The sequence below is a fragment of the Portunus trituberculatus genome, chromosome 44 (genome assembly GCF_017591435.1).
Source record: "Portunus trituberculatus isolate SZX2019 chromosome 44, ASM1759143v1, whole genome shotgun sequence".
NCBI lineage: Eukaryota > Metazoa > Arthropoda > Malacostraca > Decapoda > Portunidae > Portunus > Portunus trituberculatus.
This window is the reverse complement of record NC_059298.1, coordinates 14,120,074-14,138,085: the sequence shown is the minus strand read 5'-3', so window position 1 is coordinate 14,138,085 and position 18,012 is coordinate 14,120,074. Positions and strand designations below refer to the sequence as shown.

General features: G+C 42.2%; 1 protein-coding gene across 8 annotated transcripts in view; it reads left to right on the top strand.

Annotated features, from left to right (window-relative positions):
- Positions 1 to 18,012, top strand: part of LOC123518581 (transient receptor potential cation channel trpm-like) — a 119,497-nt gene that overhangs the window by 58,427 nt on the left and 43,058 nt on the right. For all 8 annotated transcript variants that reach the window (XM_045279460.1, XM_045279464.1, XM_045279458.1 and 5 more), the window contains one exon: positions 13,506 to 13,550. In XM_045279460.1, the coding sequence (XP_045135395.1) occupies positions 13,548 to 13,550 (3 nt within the window). In that variant the 5' untranslated portion in view covers positions 13,506 to 13,547. The remainder of the gene's footprint in view (positions 1 to 13,505; positions 13,551 to 18,012) is intronic.

The following is an 18,012-nucleotide window of genomic DNA, read 5'->3' as shown; positions in this document are numbered from 1 at the left end:
GTCGTGGTGCCATGGCGAAGGTCAGAATTTCCACCCCACAAAGATTGATGCTTTCGAGAATGGCAGGCTGGAGAATGGAGTAAAAGAGGTATTGCTTTAACCAGGGCTCGCTTAGGTCTGCTGGGTGGGGTTAAACAACCTTCCCTCGCAATCTTGGAAATATTTGGGAGGGCACGGGGAGGCTTGGCGTCAAGGTAGCTAGGCTGGAATGTTTTGACCATAACTGAATTTGAGCAGCATGGCAGAGGCTCAACTAGTACGTACGAATCGGTTCCAGTAGCTGCAGTGCAGTCGATGAAGCACAGGTGAAGACTGCAACCATACTGGCAAAATGCAGCATCTGAAGAAAGAGACTGGAATATAAAGAGAGGAGGAGAACGACAGGGAAGCACGTGTATGAGGAAATGAGGAAAACTGTCTCTGAGGCAACGCAGAGACATGGATGAATGGAGGTAATCTTCAGTCCACGGCGAAACTTGATTACAATTAATTAATTCGGCTTCCCTCTTAAACCGCGGCGTGCTGAGGAGAGGAGTTGGGAAGGCATAAAGGAAAGGGTAGACTGCACGGAGATGAAGAAGAGTGAGGAAGGGAGCAGGGAAGGGGAAAAATAGGTTAGGAAGATGGAGAGGGAGTAGAGGACGAAGGGAGATAGAAAAGGAGTAAGGAACTTTAGATAATATTGTTGTTGTAGGAATATAACATTGAACAAGAAAAGTAGCCTTCCTTAACTTTATCATTGTATTTTCCAAGTTTAGAGGCAGGGACACATCTGGAAGGAATACTTTACAGGTACAGTGGACTGCTGAAAGTAAAGAAAGGAGAGAGAGAGAGAGAGAGAGAGAGAGAGAGAGAGAGAGAGAGAGAGAGAGAGAGAGAGAGAGAGTACCTATATGCACAAGATAATTCACTTCCAGCAGACTAATTAACAGGTCGCCACCCGCAGCCAGACTTTCATTTATCCAATTGAAAAAAGCTCAAGTCAGGTTTAATTAGCGTAAAATATCGTGACGCCTATAAATTGCTTTGGGCTGACTGTGTGTGTGTGTGTGTGTGTGTGTGTGTGTGTGTGTGTGTGTGTGTGTGTGTGTGTGTGTGTGTGTGAATTGAATTGAATTGAATTGAATTGAATTTATTTATATGCTTAGACTTTACAATTAAAGTATGGAGCACAGCTCCGTTGTAAAAAAATGCATCCATAATAATAATAATGACAATAATAATAATAATAACAACAATAATAATAATAATAATAATAATAATAATAATAATAATAACAATAAAGAAAGAAATACAATGTTTCTGAACAGAAAATATTATGAACAAAAAACAAAAGACAACAGTGACCAATAATTCACTATTTTAATCATTTACCTAAACTTTCCCATTATTAGCTTTGTAAACATAGATAAATTTGTAAGAATATTTACATTTGTATTTTGCAACAATTCAGCAAACTTAGAAATTGTTGGTCTGTGTGTGTGTGTGTGTGTGTGTGTGTGTGTGTGTGTGTGTGTGTGTGTTTGTGAAGGTTGAACTTATCCGTGTGTGTATTTTAAGCCTCCCACATTTGCACACGTCATCTGCAGTCCTACACACACACACACACACACACACACACACACACACACACACACACACACACACACACACACACACACACACACACAGACAGGCTCATCAAATTTCAAATACCCTCCACCAAATCTTTTCTGATTGTCGTGATACGCGCGTACCCTCAGCGTGGGGAAGGAAAAGAAGAAAAGGAGGAGGAGGAGTGGGAGGGAAAGAAGGACAGAAACGAAGAAAAGGAAGGAGGGAAAGGAAGAAGGGCTCATCACTACTTTGACCTAACCGAGCCGAAACCAAAGATGAGAAAGAAAAGGAAGAAAGGAAATGTAGGAAAGAAAATTTTGTTGAGAGTAACCTATAAAGAATGAGCAAAGGAAAACGTGAGAGGAAAGAAGAAAAGAAGGAGGAAAAAGAGGAAAGAAGTGAAAGAATTACCTATCATCGCGTTAGCCGGAAAGGAAGGAAATAAGAAAAAAGAAGGAAAAAAGAAAAGACTAAACCTGGAACATGATCTAAGCGAAAAAAAAAAAAGAAAAAAGGAAGAAATCAAGCAAAACGAAAGAGGGGGAAGGAAGAAAAGAAATCAAATAAAAGAAGGAAAGTCACAACAACCCACTAAACCAGAAACCTGAACGAAACGAAAGAAAAAGGGACTCGATACTTCATTTTTTTCAGCCTCCCCCTCACTCAGTCCTGTTCCCCGGCGAGTGTATAACTTGCACGTTGGGTTTGGAAAAGTTACCATCACACGCTGCTGAAATTGTGTGTGTCGTATTATGGGAGGTAATAAAGTCAAAGAGGGTATTGATGTATGTAATAGAGAGACACGTGTGAGCTTAACGATTTTCTTTCTCTCTCTCTCTCTCTCTCTCTCTCTCTCTCTCTCTCTCTCTCTCTCTCTCTCTCTCTCTCTCTCTCTCTCTCTCTCTGTGTTCATTGTTTTATCCATTTTTTGTTATTTTGTGTATTTCCATCTTTGCTTTCTCATTTCTTTTCTGCTCAACTTAATTTTTATCGTTATTCCTTTTGTATTATCTCTTCTCTCTTTTAATAGTTTGTTTATCTTCATTTTTCTTCACACTTATCCTCTCTCCTCCCTTCCAATTAATTTTTCATCTTTATTCTTTTCATCTATAATCTCACTCTTCTCTCTTTCAAAATAGTTTTAATTTTCATCTTCCTTCACGCTTATTCTCTCTCCTCTTCCTTCATGTAGCTTTCACCTCCATCTTTCTTTTCCTCATCCTTCCCTTCTCTCCTTCACTTTCCATCTGTATCCTTCTCCCATATTTTCTCTTAAAACATTTCATTTATATCTTTATCTTCATTATTTTCTTATTCCTCTCTTCCTTATCCCTGTTCCATTTTTCTCCTTCCGGCTAATCATCACTTCATCTTCCTTTCTTCCTTCTTCTCTCCTCGTCGTTATTTCCACCTTCATTTTCTTCTTTATTTTCTTCTTTCAATCCATCGCTCCCCTTATCATCATCATCTTCCTCTCTGCCTTTCTTCCTTCATCATTTATCCTGTTATCACTTCTATCTCGTTTTCTTCTCCTATCCTTCCATCGTCTCTCTCTCTCTCTCTCTCTCTCTCTCTCTCTCTCTCTCTCTCTCTCTCTCTCTCTCTCTCTCTCTCTCTCTCTCTCTCTACGACCGAAATCCTTCATCTTCTTATATGTTTTCTTGATCTTTCCACGCATTTTCCCAAGTTCCCAAGTCACCGTCTCTCTCTCTCTCTCTCTCTCTCTCTCTCTCTCTCTCTCTCTCTCTCTCTCTCTCTCTCTCTCTCTCTCTCTCTCTCTCTCTCTCTCTCTCTCTCTCTCATTCCACTTGCTTCTTTTCAATGTCCATTGCTTTCCTGCTCCTTTTACTTAATATTTTCCTTCCTCCTCCTCCTCCTCCTCCTCCTCCTCCTCCTCCTGGTGCAGGGGTCGAGGCTAGCACCGCTTGGGTCCAACCAACTCATCAGCCTCGCCTCGCACAAGTTTGAGGTTTGTGTTTTGCTTTGGTGCCCGAGTTTCCTTCCTGGCTCAGCTGTAGTGTGTGTGTGTGTGTGTGTGTGTGTGTGTGTGTGTGTGTGTGTGTGTGTGTGTGTGTGTGTGTGTGTGTGTGTGTGTGTGTGTGTGTGTGTGTGTGTGTGTGTGTGCTTGTGTTGTTTGTGTGTGTGTGTGTGTGTGTGTGTGTGTGTGTGTGTGTGTGTGTGTGTGTGTTGTTTGTGTTTTTTTCCTTCGTGGTTTTGTATTTATCTATCTCGTTTCTTATTGTTGTCATTTTTCATCATTATTGTTATTGTTATTACTGCTGTTGTTTTTGTGTTGTCGTTGTTGTTATTGTTATTGTTGGTGTGGAGTGTGGACTACTGCAGTGTCATGGTTAGGTAGCAGTGTTTTCTTATGGGGGTTCGTTATATGCTTCATTATGTGAAGATGATTATGGCTTGTAATTTTACTGCCTCCACCACCACCACCACCACCACCACCACCAATGATATACTAGTAACAACAACAACAACAACAATACTATTAATAACATCTGAACTATTTTTCCTACCCTGGTAAAAGAACAACAACAACAACAGCAATACAATGATAACTACTAATACTAATAATAGTAACAATAATAATAATAACAACAACAACAACAACAACAATAATAATAAAACACCACCACCACCTTCACCACCACCACCACCACCCCCAACACCAACACCAACACCAACACCACCACCACCACCACCACCACCACCAACAACAACAACAACAACAACAACAGCAGCAGCAGGGGGGGCGGTCTGTTTCATCCCTCCGTGCTCCCCGCGGCTTTAGTGTCTGTATTTTTTTTTCGTTTTTATTTTTGCGACTCGAGGAGAATCCCGCGGGAAACACAATGGTCATGAGAGAGAGAGAGAGAGAGAGAGAGAGAGAGAGAGAGAGAGAGCTGTGATGGCGTCCCTCTCTTTTTTATATTCGTGTCCTTCAGCCATAACGATCTATCTTCCAAATGAATCCATGTCTTATATTTGTTAACTAATACCAAATGGCTCGTGTTGTCATTCCCTGTCTTTATCTCCGTCTGATAAATATCCTCATTCCTCGTTTTCTTCCGGTATATTTCCTTCTTCCTTGTATGAATGTTTGTGTCTGTTAATCGGTTTATCTGATTAGATATTCTGCTTTTATCTATTCTATCAGTCTGTCTGCTTTTTTCTGTCTGTCTGTATGTATGTATTTATTTCTATGTTTTATCTATCCATCTATCTAATTGTATGTGTTTTTTTTTTTGTATATATATGTACTCAGCTCTCTCTCTCTCTCTCTCTCTCTCTCTCTCTCTCTCTCTCTCTCTCTCTCTCTCTCTCTCTCTCTCTCTCTCTCTCTCTCTCTCTCTTTCTACATTTATCCATCCATCCATCCATCCATCCATGCAACCCTCTCACCCATACCCTCATCATTTTCTTTCCCCGTTCCTACTCCGCCTCTCCATCCGCCAAGCGCCCCTTCCCTCCCGTGCTTTGCCTTTACATAACGCTACGCTGTCACAAGGATTGCCTACTGCCCTCCACGGGTGCGCCTTTCCTGGACTCTACATATTCTCCCGTGTACTCCCCTTTCTCTCTCCTCGACTCTCCTCCTCCTACCCACTCCCCTGACCGCCCCGCCAAGCCATCAGCCTGCGAGACTCACCGGAAGATTTATATCCTGCCTAGTAATGGACGGTGAACCTCCTCTCGAAGTGCATGCTATCCATCCCCTGCCTCCCTGCTACCCTTGCCCTTCTCTCTGCTCTTCCCCCCCTGCCTCACTACCACCCCTGGCCTTCCTCCCTGTTTTTTTTTTCTTCTACTGCTTCCCTACCACTACTGTCCTTCCCCTGCATTCTAATTACCTCCTATCTATCCCCTGTTTTCCTTATCTTTTCCTCTGCCTCCTAACCACCATCTGCCCCTTCCAATGCATCTTTATCATCCTCAACTGGTATTTCCGTGTTTCCCTGTCATCTCCTGCCATTCCCTGCTTCCTGCTCTTCCCTTGCCAAACCTCAACATCTCCCTGCTTCCCTGCCACGCTTGTACTTTCTCCCTTACCTCTGTCTACCAACTGTACGTTTTCTTTTCTTTTTTTTCTCCTGTCTCTTCCTTTTTCTCTTAATCAGTGTAGCGTGTGGTTAATGGAAGGGAAGGAAATGTATGTATGTACGTATGTATGTATTGTGTATTCTCTTGTTAGGTATTCATACTTGTTTCTTTTTTTAAGTGAGATTATTTTCCTTTTTTCTCAAGATTTTTTTTCTACTTTTCTCATTTTCTGTTCTGAGTTATTGTAGTGTTGTTATTTTTTATATACTGCAATATTTCTTGTGTGTAAGGTTTCTCTCTCTCTCTCTCTCTCTCTCTCTCTCTCTCTCTCTCTCTCTCTCTCTCTCTCTCTCTCTCTCTCTCTCTCTCTCTCTCTCTCTCTCTCTCTCTCGTCACGTTCTCCTCTATGTTACGGCGGCTCCCAACACACAGGGCATCCAGTACACACTTTGCTTTTCCTCTCTCCCTCACACGCACTGGTCTACCCCCTTCCCCACCCAACACACGTCCCTCGTCTTCCTCTTGCACCAGCGGGATGAGGAAGAACTAGGTGTATTATCTCTCTCTCTCTCTCTCTCTCTCTCTCTCTCTCTCTCTCTCTCTCTCTCTCTCTCTCTCTCTATCCGTTTGTCTGTCACTTTTTTGTGTATTTATGTAATTATATATCTATCTATCTTTTTATTTATTTATCCATCTATCTAGATATCTATATTTATCTATCTATCTATATCTATCCATTTTTCTAGGTTTTTACGGTTTTTACGCCCGATTTCCTCGTAATCTATCTATCTATCTATCTATCTATCTATCTATTTGAATATCCTAACCGTTTCCTTTGTTTCTCTCTACGTTTCTCCCTCACACTGCGCCATCTCAAAGTGTGTGTGTGTTTGTGTGTGTGTGTGTGTGTTGGGGTGAAATGGTGTTCTGCCTTTTATTCCACACTTGTTTGTTCTTTGCTATTTCTGCCTCGCTTGTTCACTCTTTATTTCTCCAGCTCATTCTGCATTCCCTCGGTTCCTGCCTCAAGTCCAAACACTTCTGTGACCACGTAATTGAGTCAACGCCGCCTCTTTTCCTTTCCTTCCTTCCCTTCCCTTCCCATCCGTTTTCTTTCCTCTCCTTTCCTTCCCTTCTCTTCCCTTCCCTTCTCTTTCTTTTCCTTTTCTTTCCTTTCCTTTCCTTTCCTTTCCTTCCTTTCCTTCCCTTCCCTCTCGATCCCTTCTTTCATTCAGCACAGGAACTCCACGGCTTTCTCTCCACCAGTTTCCTATGAGCGGGTGTCACAAACATTTCTAGATTACAATATACGTGTTTTAAAATATCCAAGGCTGCCCGCTGTTGCTGCCTCTGCTGCTGCTGCTTCCCCCATATCACGTCAAGGTTGATTAAGTTTTTATGAAATTTAGAAGGGTAGGTTTGCATAATAACCCGTCAACATTTGAAATTTGTGATATATGTAAGGGTTTGGGATTATTCGCTTGTTCTTTTTCTTTTACTTTGTTTTGTTAGAGAGAGAGAGAGAGAGAGAGAGAGAAAGACAAATCTCTCTCTCTCTCTCTCTCTCTCTCTCTCTCTCTCTCTCTCTCTCTCTCTCTCTCTCTCTCTCTCTCTCTCTCTCTCTCTCTCCCTCCCTCCCTCCCTCCCTCCTCTCTCTTCACCCTTCTTCCTCTCCCCTAATGTCTATTTATGAAGCTGTCGTTATGCATGTTAATGTATGCATGTACTTCTGTTTTCTGGTGAACTATACATGCAGCAAAGCCAGCCATGCACGCAACACACACTGACGAGAGAGTGGGAGTGAGGGTGAGTTTGAGGGTACATTCGCCTCGTGCCCAGCTTAGTTAGGCGTAAAAGCAATGTAAGGGAATCAGACTCAGGGTGTTCAAAAGCAAGTCTTCCTTCCTTTTTTACACTCATTCATATAACATCTCCATTAACGCCTGCCTCCTCTTCTGTTCTCTCTCTCTCTCTCTCTCTCTCTCTCTCTCTCTCTCTCTCTCTCTCTCTCTCTCTCTCTCTCTCTCTCTCTCTCTCTCTCTCTCTCTCAAAACATTAATATTTTTTCTTCATTGTTTTTGTAATTCCTTTTTTTTTGTGTGAAAGTTAACGTTGCATTAATGGCTTTGTTGTTGTTCTTGTTGTTGTTGTTGTTGCTGTTGTGGTGATGGTGGTGGTGGTAGTGGTAGTGGTAGTAGTGGTAGTAAATCTTCCCCTTTGCTTTGTGGGAGGAAGTGGGGAGGCAGAGAAGGGGAAATAAGCGAAGGGAAGATACAAAGATACAGAGGAGAAGGAGATGGAGGAGGAGGAGGAAATGGAGAAAGATAAAAGGAAATGAAAGGAAAATTGAGAGGGAAAAAAATGTCCTCAGAAGTCACTTTGAGATGAGAAGACGTGGAAAAATGTAGAGGAAGAAGATGATAAGAAGCATGAAGCAATAGGAAATAGAATCGTAGACGAGTTCAGGAAGAGGAAGAAGAGGAGGAGGAGGAGGAGGAGGAGGAGGAGGAGGAGGAGGAGGAGGAGGAGGAGGAGGAGGAGGAGGAGGAGGAGGAGGAGGAAGGAGAGAAAGAGAGAAAAAATAACAGCAACATAAACACTAGCAAAAGAAGAACGACATACAAACACTCTCTCTCTCTCTCTCTCTCTCTCTCTCTCTCTCTCTCTCTCTCTCTCTCTCTCTCTCTCTCTCTCTCTCTCTCTCTCTCTCTCTCTCTCTCTCTCTCTCTCTTTGCCCCGTCACCTGCTCACCAATCGTCGGGAAATCTTTGTCACCTTCACTGGGAGTCGCGAGAAGGTCCGCGGAGGAGGAAGGAAAAGTCTTAAGTTTGTCGAAGTGGGCCAGAAATTTTCGTCCCCTGAGGAACAAGGAAAAGAGTGACACGGAAAGGAGAGGCGATTGAAGAAAGAAGATTAAGGGTGGGTGGGAGAGGGGGAGGAGGAGGAGGAGGAGGAGGAGGGGTGATACTGAGGAAGTTCATGAAGTAGGTGAAGAGTGGGGTGGTTGGGAATTAGGATGTTCTGCACTTACTGTAGTTATTGTCTTTGTTATCATGTTAGAGACCTCGTTTTTTGTTCATTTCGTTTTCTTTTTATTTATTGTTGTTCTTTTTTGTCTTTTTTTCCTTTTTCCCTTTTTTCTACTCCTCCTCCTCCTCTTCCTTCTTTTCGTCATCGTTATTGCCTCTGTTTTGTTTTTCTTTGTTATTGTTCCCTTCTATCTTTTCCTTTTCCTCATTTTTTCTCTTTATTGTTGTTCTTCCTTTCCTTCTCTGTTTTCCTCTTTATCATCTTCATCCTCCTCCTTTTCATCATGGGAATATCATATTTCCTATTGACATTCGCTTCTTACTGTTGCGTTTTCCTGTGTTCCTATTTTTTTTCCTCCTCCTCCTCCTCCTCCTCCTTCTCCTTCTCCTCCTCCTCCTCCTCCTCCTTCTCATCACCGCCATCATCTTTCATCTCTTCTATCCAGTAGCCACAAATCATTTTTCTCCTCACTTTTATTTTCCCCTCCATTTTTCCTCTTTTTCTCGTTCTCTCTCCGCGTCCCTCATGTCAGATTATTTTATCCCCACCCTCCACATTTCCTCCCCTCGCCCCTTTCATCCTCGCCGGCAACTTTTTTTTTTTTTTTATCTTCTCAACGTAAATTTACTCCTTATCCTACCTAGATATTCTGCATATATATTTTCCCTCATGTGAAGTAAATTTTCTAAAGTTAGTTCTATGTACATAAGAAATGGAGGATTGCTATTTGTGTGTTAACTTTATATTCATGAGAAGGGTGTGCGTTGAAATCTGGAGAGGGTAGATAGATAGATAGATGGATCGGTAGACAGATTGGTAGATATATAAGGGGATAGGTAGGTAGATCATAGATAGATGAAAATATATAAATAGATAGGTAGGTAAGTGGGTATAAAAGTAAATAGATAGATAGTAGATAGATATATAGGTAGGTAGATAGATAGATAGATAGATAGATAGATTGTTTGATTGATTGATTGATAGATAGGTATGTAGATAAATAGGTAGATAGATAGATAGATAGGCTGGTAGGTAGGTAGGTAAGTAGATTGATAGATAGATAGTAGATAGATAAGTCGATAAACATGGAATTTGTATATGTCGTGCATTGGATTGCGAGAATTCCAACTTTTCTGTCCCTCAAAGAATAGTTTCCGACTTTCCTAACTTTCTTAAAATGAGATTCCTCCTTAGTTTTCAGTGTGTGTGTGTGTGTGTGTGTGTGTGTGTGTGTGTGTGTGTGTGTGTGTGTGTGTGTGTATGTGTGTGTGTTTTCTGATACCAGCTGCTGTTGAAATATACACTTATTGTTTGTTGATTTTTATTTATTTGTTTATTTAATTTGGTTTTATTATTTTATTTTGTAGGAGCGCCATCGGCCAAGAGTTATAAAATTGAAAGAGAAGAAAAGCCCCACTGAGTTGCCATTCCCTGAGGAGTCACAAAAAAAAAATAAATAAATAAATAAATAAATAAATAAATAAAAAAAATCATCAAAAATTGGAGGATAAGATTATTTTAGCATCATTTCTTTTCTATCCTTCTCATCTTCTCTCCTCGCTTCCTCTTCTTCTTCCTCTTCCTTTTCGTCTCCCTCTCCCTCTCCCTCTCCTCTCCTCTCCTCTCCTCTCCTCTCCTCTCCTCTCCTCTCCTCTCCTCTCCTCTCCTCTCCTCTACTTTTTTCTCCACTCTTCTATTCTCCTTTACTCATCTTTCGTGTACCCTTATTTTCTTTAACGTCCTCATTACCACCGTGTTATTTTTTTTTGTTCCTCCTCAGTTCAGTCACCGACACTTGGCGGCATAACCTTTACCTTCCCTCACTCGCCCACTCGCGCTCAATTATCTGCCATCCACTTGATCCCCTTTCATTAATTCACTGACGAGCCATCCACCACTCGCTGTCACTCCGTCACACCGACTTTTCAGCTACTCTTTCCATAGTCACTTTCATCAGTCAGTCTATCACTTATTTAGTCATTTATTCATATACATTCATTCAGTCACATGTTCACGATTGACTTACAGGAATAGATGTCCTTTTATCACTAGTTAACACCGCACCCGACCCTTCCGAGGAACGCGTGTGTCTTTATCTACATCTTTCCCTATTCAGTAGTGTACTTACCCGTCTCCGTTCCCCTGCAGTCTATTTCATTTTCCCTCTCGCTGCCTCGGGTGTTTTAAGAATCTTTATTACAAACACGCACAATGATTTTAGTCTTCTAGATCATTTGCCTTCAAAATATTCAAGACTGCTGTAATTTCTCATTTTATGAAGGAGATAACAAGCAAAATCATCTCGGGTATATTTTTACTTGTATAATTTTAGAGATACGTAAACTTAATGAGCACAGGCAGGTACGGTTCTCTCTCTCTCTCTCTCTCTCTCTCTCTCTCTCTCTCTCTCTCTCTCTCTCTCTCTCTCTCTCTCTCTCTCTCTCTCTCTCTCTCTCTCTCTCTCTCTCTCTCTCTCTCTCTCTCTCTCTCTCTCTCTCTCTCTCTCTCTCTCTCTCTCTCTCTCTCTCTCTCTCTCTCTCTCTCTCTCTCTCTCCTACACCCAATCATTAATCACATCAAGTGTACTCCAGCGCCCCAACTCATTATGTGAAGACGAAGACCCAGCAGATCACTACAGCCAGTCTCTTCCTCTCTTTCTACATTCCCTTCCGTGTTCTCGTCACATCACTAGACAAGAGGAGCATTAGCATCAATTTTACCATCACAAAGTCCTCCACTATCGCACTTCTGGAGCTGGAGTGGGCGGCAGGCTCATCCCTCTCACGTGACACTCCGCCCCCTCCCCTCTCTCTCTCTCCCTCTCACGTGGCGCCGTCATCTGTTAGGGAAATGATGGAGTGTATGCAGCCTCTGACATTGGCTTGAAAGAGGGAGAGAGAGAGAGAGAGAGAGAGAGAGAGAGAGAGAGAGAGAGAGTACAGATAGACTAGGATAAGAAAGGACAAAAGGAAGGAAGTGATAAATGAAAAGGAGAGTGAAGATAATGGAAATACACTCATATGTAGGAACGACAAGAAAGAACGGAGAAGGGAAGAAAGTGATAAATAAGAGGAAGATAAAGTAGCAAAGTGGAGGTAGGAATGACAAAGGAGAGAAGGGGGAAAGTGGGAGTGATACACGAGAGATGAAACTCAAGATATAAGAGGTTACAAGAGATTACAAGAGATTTCAAACAAGACACATTTAGGTCTTCGCTGGGCTACATTTTGAAAGCAGGACAAGATATAATGCACGGCTACGGTAATTCACGTTGCTGGTATAAAGACTTGTTCACCAGCACATCACCGTGACATGCGATGTGGTGTGTGGACAGTGCAGGTGTTGGAGGCGTAGTGTGGAGGTGAAGGAAGAAACAATGACGCAGCTAAACAAAATATAGGAGGCTCTGGTTTTCAATGTGTGTGTCGTAACCATACATTACAATAAATACTGCATCACGGAATCAGAAAGAAAGGAAAGAATAAAAATAAAGAAGGATAAAATAAGGTGAACAAAACAAACAGGTCATTATACAAAGATAAAGGTTTTAAATGCAGGAGGACATGGACGAGGGAACTCTGGGATCAAACCGGGGATCAAACCAACAAACCACGGACCCAGGATACAACAACAAGAGACCGGGGCGGGGTAATAGAACACTAAGATAAAGCACCTGGATGAAGGCAGCCTGGGAGCAGGGAGAAGGAACACTGAACTCGACCTTTCCAATTCACAACTCACTCCCAATTACCACGCCGGTGAATGGGTCACTTGTTGAGAGAGAGAGAGAGAGAGAGAGAGAGAGAGAGAGAGAGAGAGAGAGAGAGAGAGAGAGGCCGCCGTGGTACAGTGGAAACATGTGTGCTTTGGGGTTCGAGGGGTCTCCAAGCACACGGGTTCGAATCCTGTCCACGGTCCGAGTGTAGGTTGGGCTTCCTCACTTGAGGCAACAGTTTTCTAGCGGGTGGACTTGAGATAGGAGGTGCCCCAAAAGTATCCCCTTTTAGCCCATAAATTCCCGTGAAAAGCCCGCATGGTATATATATATATATATATATATATATATATATATATATATATATATATATATATATATATATATATATATATATATGAGAGAGAGAGAGAGAGAGAATATATATTTCATGTAAGAAGATACGTAAGAGTGCGATGGAAATAAATATTTAATCTTCTTAGCTTTTTCTTTTAATAACAGAAAATGTAGACAAGAACTTTAGGTGAAGTGGACGTGAATATACACACATGAATATTTACGTTGCATTATTCAGGAGTTGCTAATTCGAGGTCAGGATTTTTCTTTTTCTTTAGTATTATTTTTTCAATCCGCTGGTGGAAAATCCGACACAGCAGCGTTCATATTTTTAACGCCATTATCGGAAGCGTAAAATATCTTGATAAATTAATATTTAAAAACACGTGTATAAGTGCAGTGCTTTTTTTTCTGATTTATGTTCTTATTTGAGGAGAGAGAGAGAGAGAGAGAGAGAGAGAGAGAGAGAGAGTCAGTCCATGCATTGTGGGGAAAAAATAATAAAATACACGCTAGTACATTTGTCCCAGTAACCAGTCAGTCCGTGGGAGGTGAGAGGAGACGTCGATGATACACTGCTTGGCTTAACCTACAAAGGTCTACGGGATCCGCCAGCCACATTTCAATAACATCTCTTGTTTCCTACTGGTCGCGCCGTGCTGGGCTACATCAGAGGCTGTGATCATGTAAGCGAGAAAAGTAAGGCGCTTTAGCTGACTTTAGCACTCATTTTTGTATATTTCATGTATTGATGTTGTGTTTTTTCCTTTCGCAGATAAGCTAGGATGAAGACACGCAGCAGTAACTATACGTACAAATGGTGAGTAGTGGTTAATAAAATGTATCTCTATCTGTCTATTTATCTGTGTGTGTGTGTGTGTGTGTGTGTGTGTGTGTGTGTGTGTGTGTGTGTGTGTGTGTGTGTGTGTGTGTGTGTGTTTGTGTCCTCATTCTACACCTCTGCCGATATCCTTTTCCTGTCGCTCTCAGCATAATCTCTTTCCACACGTTCCTCGCGGCCTAATTAGATCATTACCATCCTCCTTCCTCTCCTTTCTGTAAACATCCTTCCAATTCCTCACTTCTTTCATATATCATTCTTGGTCATTGTGTTCCTCTTTCTACACATCCTTATTTTTGTCCTGTTTTGTTCCTTCACCTCCTTTTCCTTTATTGACCTTTTCGTCCCCTCCTCCTCCTCCTCCTCCTCCTCCTCCTCCTCCTCCTCCTCCTTTTCAGACCACCGCCCCATTATCTTATTCATCCCGTCGCCTCCATTAATTTTCTTTAGTTTACCCATCCCACTACCGCCTCGCCAAGCCTCGTCCTTAATAATAGTCGTTCCTGTGCTGCCTTCAGATCGTCATGGAAACATATTGTAGTATAGAACACTATGAGAAAACCTGATAAACGTTTTTTTTTCTTAGATTTTTTCGAAGCCCAGTTTTTTTTTCTTGTTACGGAAAGAAAATATTGTGTGTTGATTTTTTGGGGGTAAAGGTTTTTGATTAAGTGAAGAAAAATAAATGTACTTGAAGAAAATTTAAGTGTCGGGAAGGTTTAGTGGCGGCGGGGGTGGGCAGGACTGCCAACCGAACTAGCAGTTTCGGCCTGGATTCTTTGGGATGAACGGTCTATAGAATATGTTAAAATCGATGTTCTGGTTAAGGCATTCTAAGGTCCCGAAGAAGAAGTCATTTGCAATACAAGATTCGGTGTATTGCACGCTCACAACTTCATCCCAGGTATTAGCCAGCCTCGGGTGCCTAAGCTGGCCTCATTATTCGGGTCTTACAGCTTAATACTTTCTCTAATTAGCAACTAACGATTATACTTATTTACTTTGGCGCCGCGATGAGGCTGTGTGCTGTGTTCATAAGACCGCTGGAAATGCTCTGTCACTGAAGGTTATCTTTGCCAGATTGATGATTGGTTCCCTTATAAAATAGGCCTTTTTTCATTGCTGGGTTTTCTATATTGGAGCGGTTTCTGTGAATAGGATACTGATTTTTAGGCTTTTTTTCATCATAGGCTTCCTTTCTTTACTAGGTTCCCCCTTCTCAGATAGACTACATGTGATTCGCTTTCTGTGATAGACTTCCCTTCTCAGAATAGCCTCGATGATAAGACTTGCCACTCAACTAGCAAGCGAGAGAGAGAGAGAGAGAGAGAGAGAGAGAGAGAGAGAGAGAGAGAGAGAGAGAGAGAGAATCATTCAGTCAGTCAAGCGTTAGCTTGGTGTTGTGACAGGCGTGAGTGAGGAATGAGTGACAGAGGCGGCCGAGGCAGGCGGGAGCAGGGAGAGTAGATCGTTGATGAGGAAGTGGATCAGGAGATGAGAGAAAGAATTTGATGATGATGGAGTATTGCAGGAAGGGAGGAGGGTCAGAGAAAGGAGAAGGAGGACGATGAGGAGGAGAAGGAGGAGGAGGAAATGAAGAAAAAAAGAAAAGGAGGAGGAAAATGAGAAGACGAAGTGTGGAAACTATTTGGGGTGTGAAAGTTGGAGAAGTTAAGTTTCAAAGAAAATTAAGTCGACGACATGAACTTGTAGGATAAGAGAAGAAACGAAAACAAAAACAGGTGGTCATGTTACGAGTTGGGTCGCAATAATAGTAATAATAGTAGTAAAAATAGTAGTAGCAGTAGTTGTTCTCCTCCTCCTCCTCGTCCTCATCCTCCTCCTCCTCCTCCTCCTCCTCCTCCTCCTCCTCCTCCTTTTTCCTTATCTTTTTCTTACGTATAGTTGTAAAAGTAGCAGTTGCAGTAACACCAGCAACAATGAACTAGTAGTATCAGCATCATCAACAGCAATAATGGTGGTGGTGGTGGTGGTGGTGACTTTAAGTTGGTAGTAGCAGGAACGAAGAGCGTGCAGATTAAGAGACTCGAAGACTAAGACTTGTTACCGAGTGTAGTGGAGGAGAAGCGGCACCAGGGGACTGCATCGTTGTCGTCATCGTCTTCAGTGTTGGCTCAGCGAATTACAAAAGAGCTCGTCTAACATTTTCTTCTTTGATCTTCCGGCTTTGTTGTTGGCGTTTTCAGAACACACACACACACACACACACACACACACACACACACACACACACACACACACACACACACACACACACACACACACACAGAGAGAGAGAGAGAGAGAGAGAGAGAGAGAGAGAGAGAGAAGAGATACGAAGTTGAAATGGGAGATGAAATATGTTTTGGCTGGGCTGGAGGAAGGAGCGGGATGCAGGTGGGACGAAGGAGCTTGTTGAGGAATGATGAATGAGAGTAGTGTGTGTGTGTGTGTGTGTGTGTGACGCAGTGGAGCATGATGATGGACGCGCGTAGTAAATCGTGGCGGTTTTGGCTAAATTTGATCGAGCTCTCTCAGTTTGTATCCGATGTCATTTTTGGGAGAGAAAGTCAAGGATAAATGTCCTCCAATGTTGTTGTTGAAATCGATGTTGAAATTTGAATAATCACTTTGTGGAAATGTGTTTGTTATTATTCGTAAACAAATTATGTTTTTGCGTATACCTTGGTATGTATTTCTTTTTTATAGTCAGTGTATTGTTGTAGCTGTTTATAGTAGCTTGTCACTGTTCAAGAGAGTACCTACACCAAAATTGTGGTATGATTTAGAATACTGCTTTGAACGCCACCAATATGTAATTAACTCCTTCAATACTGGGACACATTTTTTACCTTGACATTTGCGTACGATTAGACCATTTTTTTTTTTTTTTTACATTAATAAGGATCTATGGTGGTAAGAAGATTAATGGCCAGAGTCTTCACTACTTTACTCCCCCCACCATGAGTTTCTGAAACTGTATATAATCACCAAATAGTAAGCAAAATGAATATGGAAACGCGTCATGGGAATGAAACTAGGGGTTAATCATGAAAGGTTTTGTATTTTTAGTGTATCATAATCTCGCTTTTTTATTTTCTTAGGCGGGGATAAGAAAAGCCCAACGGTTTTGTATTTAATTCTTTTGTATAAGGCAGGAACACTTCAATTTCTTCCAATAATTAAGAGAAAACCGTTCCAAAACTTACATGGCTGATTAGCTAAAGTATTTTTTGACATTCTTGCCAAACGTACGGCATCCTTATCATCCATTACCCTCATATAAAAGCTTTATCCATCACTCATATACCACATTTACCTACTACCTCATCCACCACCGTTATAATCCATCACTTTTATCCTGACCCACCACTCATCCACCTCCAGTATCCACAAGCTTCATCCACCACCACATCATCCATCTTCCTCACACACCATCATTCGTTCACTGCCCTTAGCCATCACCTTCACCCATCCTGACATTCCGAGTCCTTGGTCATCTAACTCCACGTCACACTAGCAGAGAATTTTCCTCCTCCTCCTCCTCCTCCTCCTCCTCCTCCTCCTCCTCCTCCTCCTCCTCCTCCTCAGTCTGTCAAGCTCCCTCAACACTCTCTCCAACTATTTCTGACACATGCATCTGCCTGGTCGCGTCGCATTCCTCTCAGTCTTGCGCAGAGGTAAACAAACAGGCGGTGCATCTCCTAGTCTTGTACCTCTGCCGTCAGTCACACTTGTTCGACATCACATCAGTGGCGTGGTTGTTTGAGTGAGGTAGAAGGTTCGGAGTGTTAAGTAATGTCAGTCGTGTGAATGTGAATGTGTTGACTCGTGTAATGCTGGTTTTATTGCTCTCAGCGCTGGTCTGGCCATAGTTATTCTCTCATATAGATTTAGTCTTTATTCTATGTCTGCTCTCTCTCTCTCTCTCTCTCTCTCTCTCTCTCTCTCTCTCTCTCTCTCTCTCTCTCTCTCTCTCTCTCTCTCTCTCTCTCTCTCTCTCTCTCTCTCTCACACACACACACACACACACACACACACACACACACACACACACACACACACACACACACACACACACACACACACACACACACACACACACTGACTGAGGAAGCTGGGGCTGACCACATTAGAAGAGAGAAGAACAAGAGGAGACATGATAACTATGTATAAATTGGTGAACAAGATTGACATACTGGACAGAGAGTTGATAAAGGTGACCACAAGTAATCATCTCCGAAGACATGGAAAAAAGCTAATAAAGGACATCTGTCTAAATGACGTGAGAAAATACAGTTTCCCGCATCGTAGCATTGATAAGTGGAATAAACTGAGCAGTCATGTCGTTGACGCGGTGTGTGTCAATCAGATGAAAGAGAGATATGACAGGAATGGACAAGGAGACAGGTCACACAGAGCTTAGCTCGGGCCCTGTAAT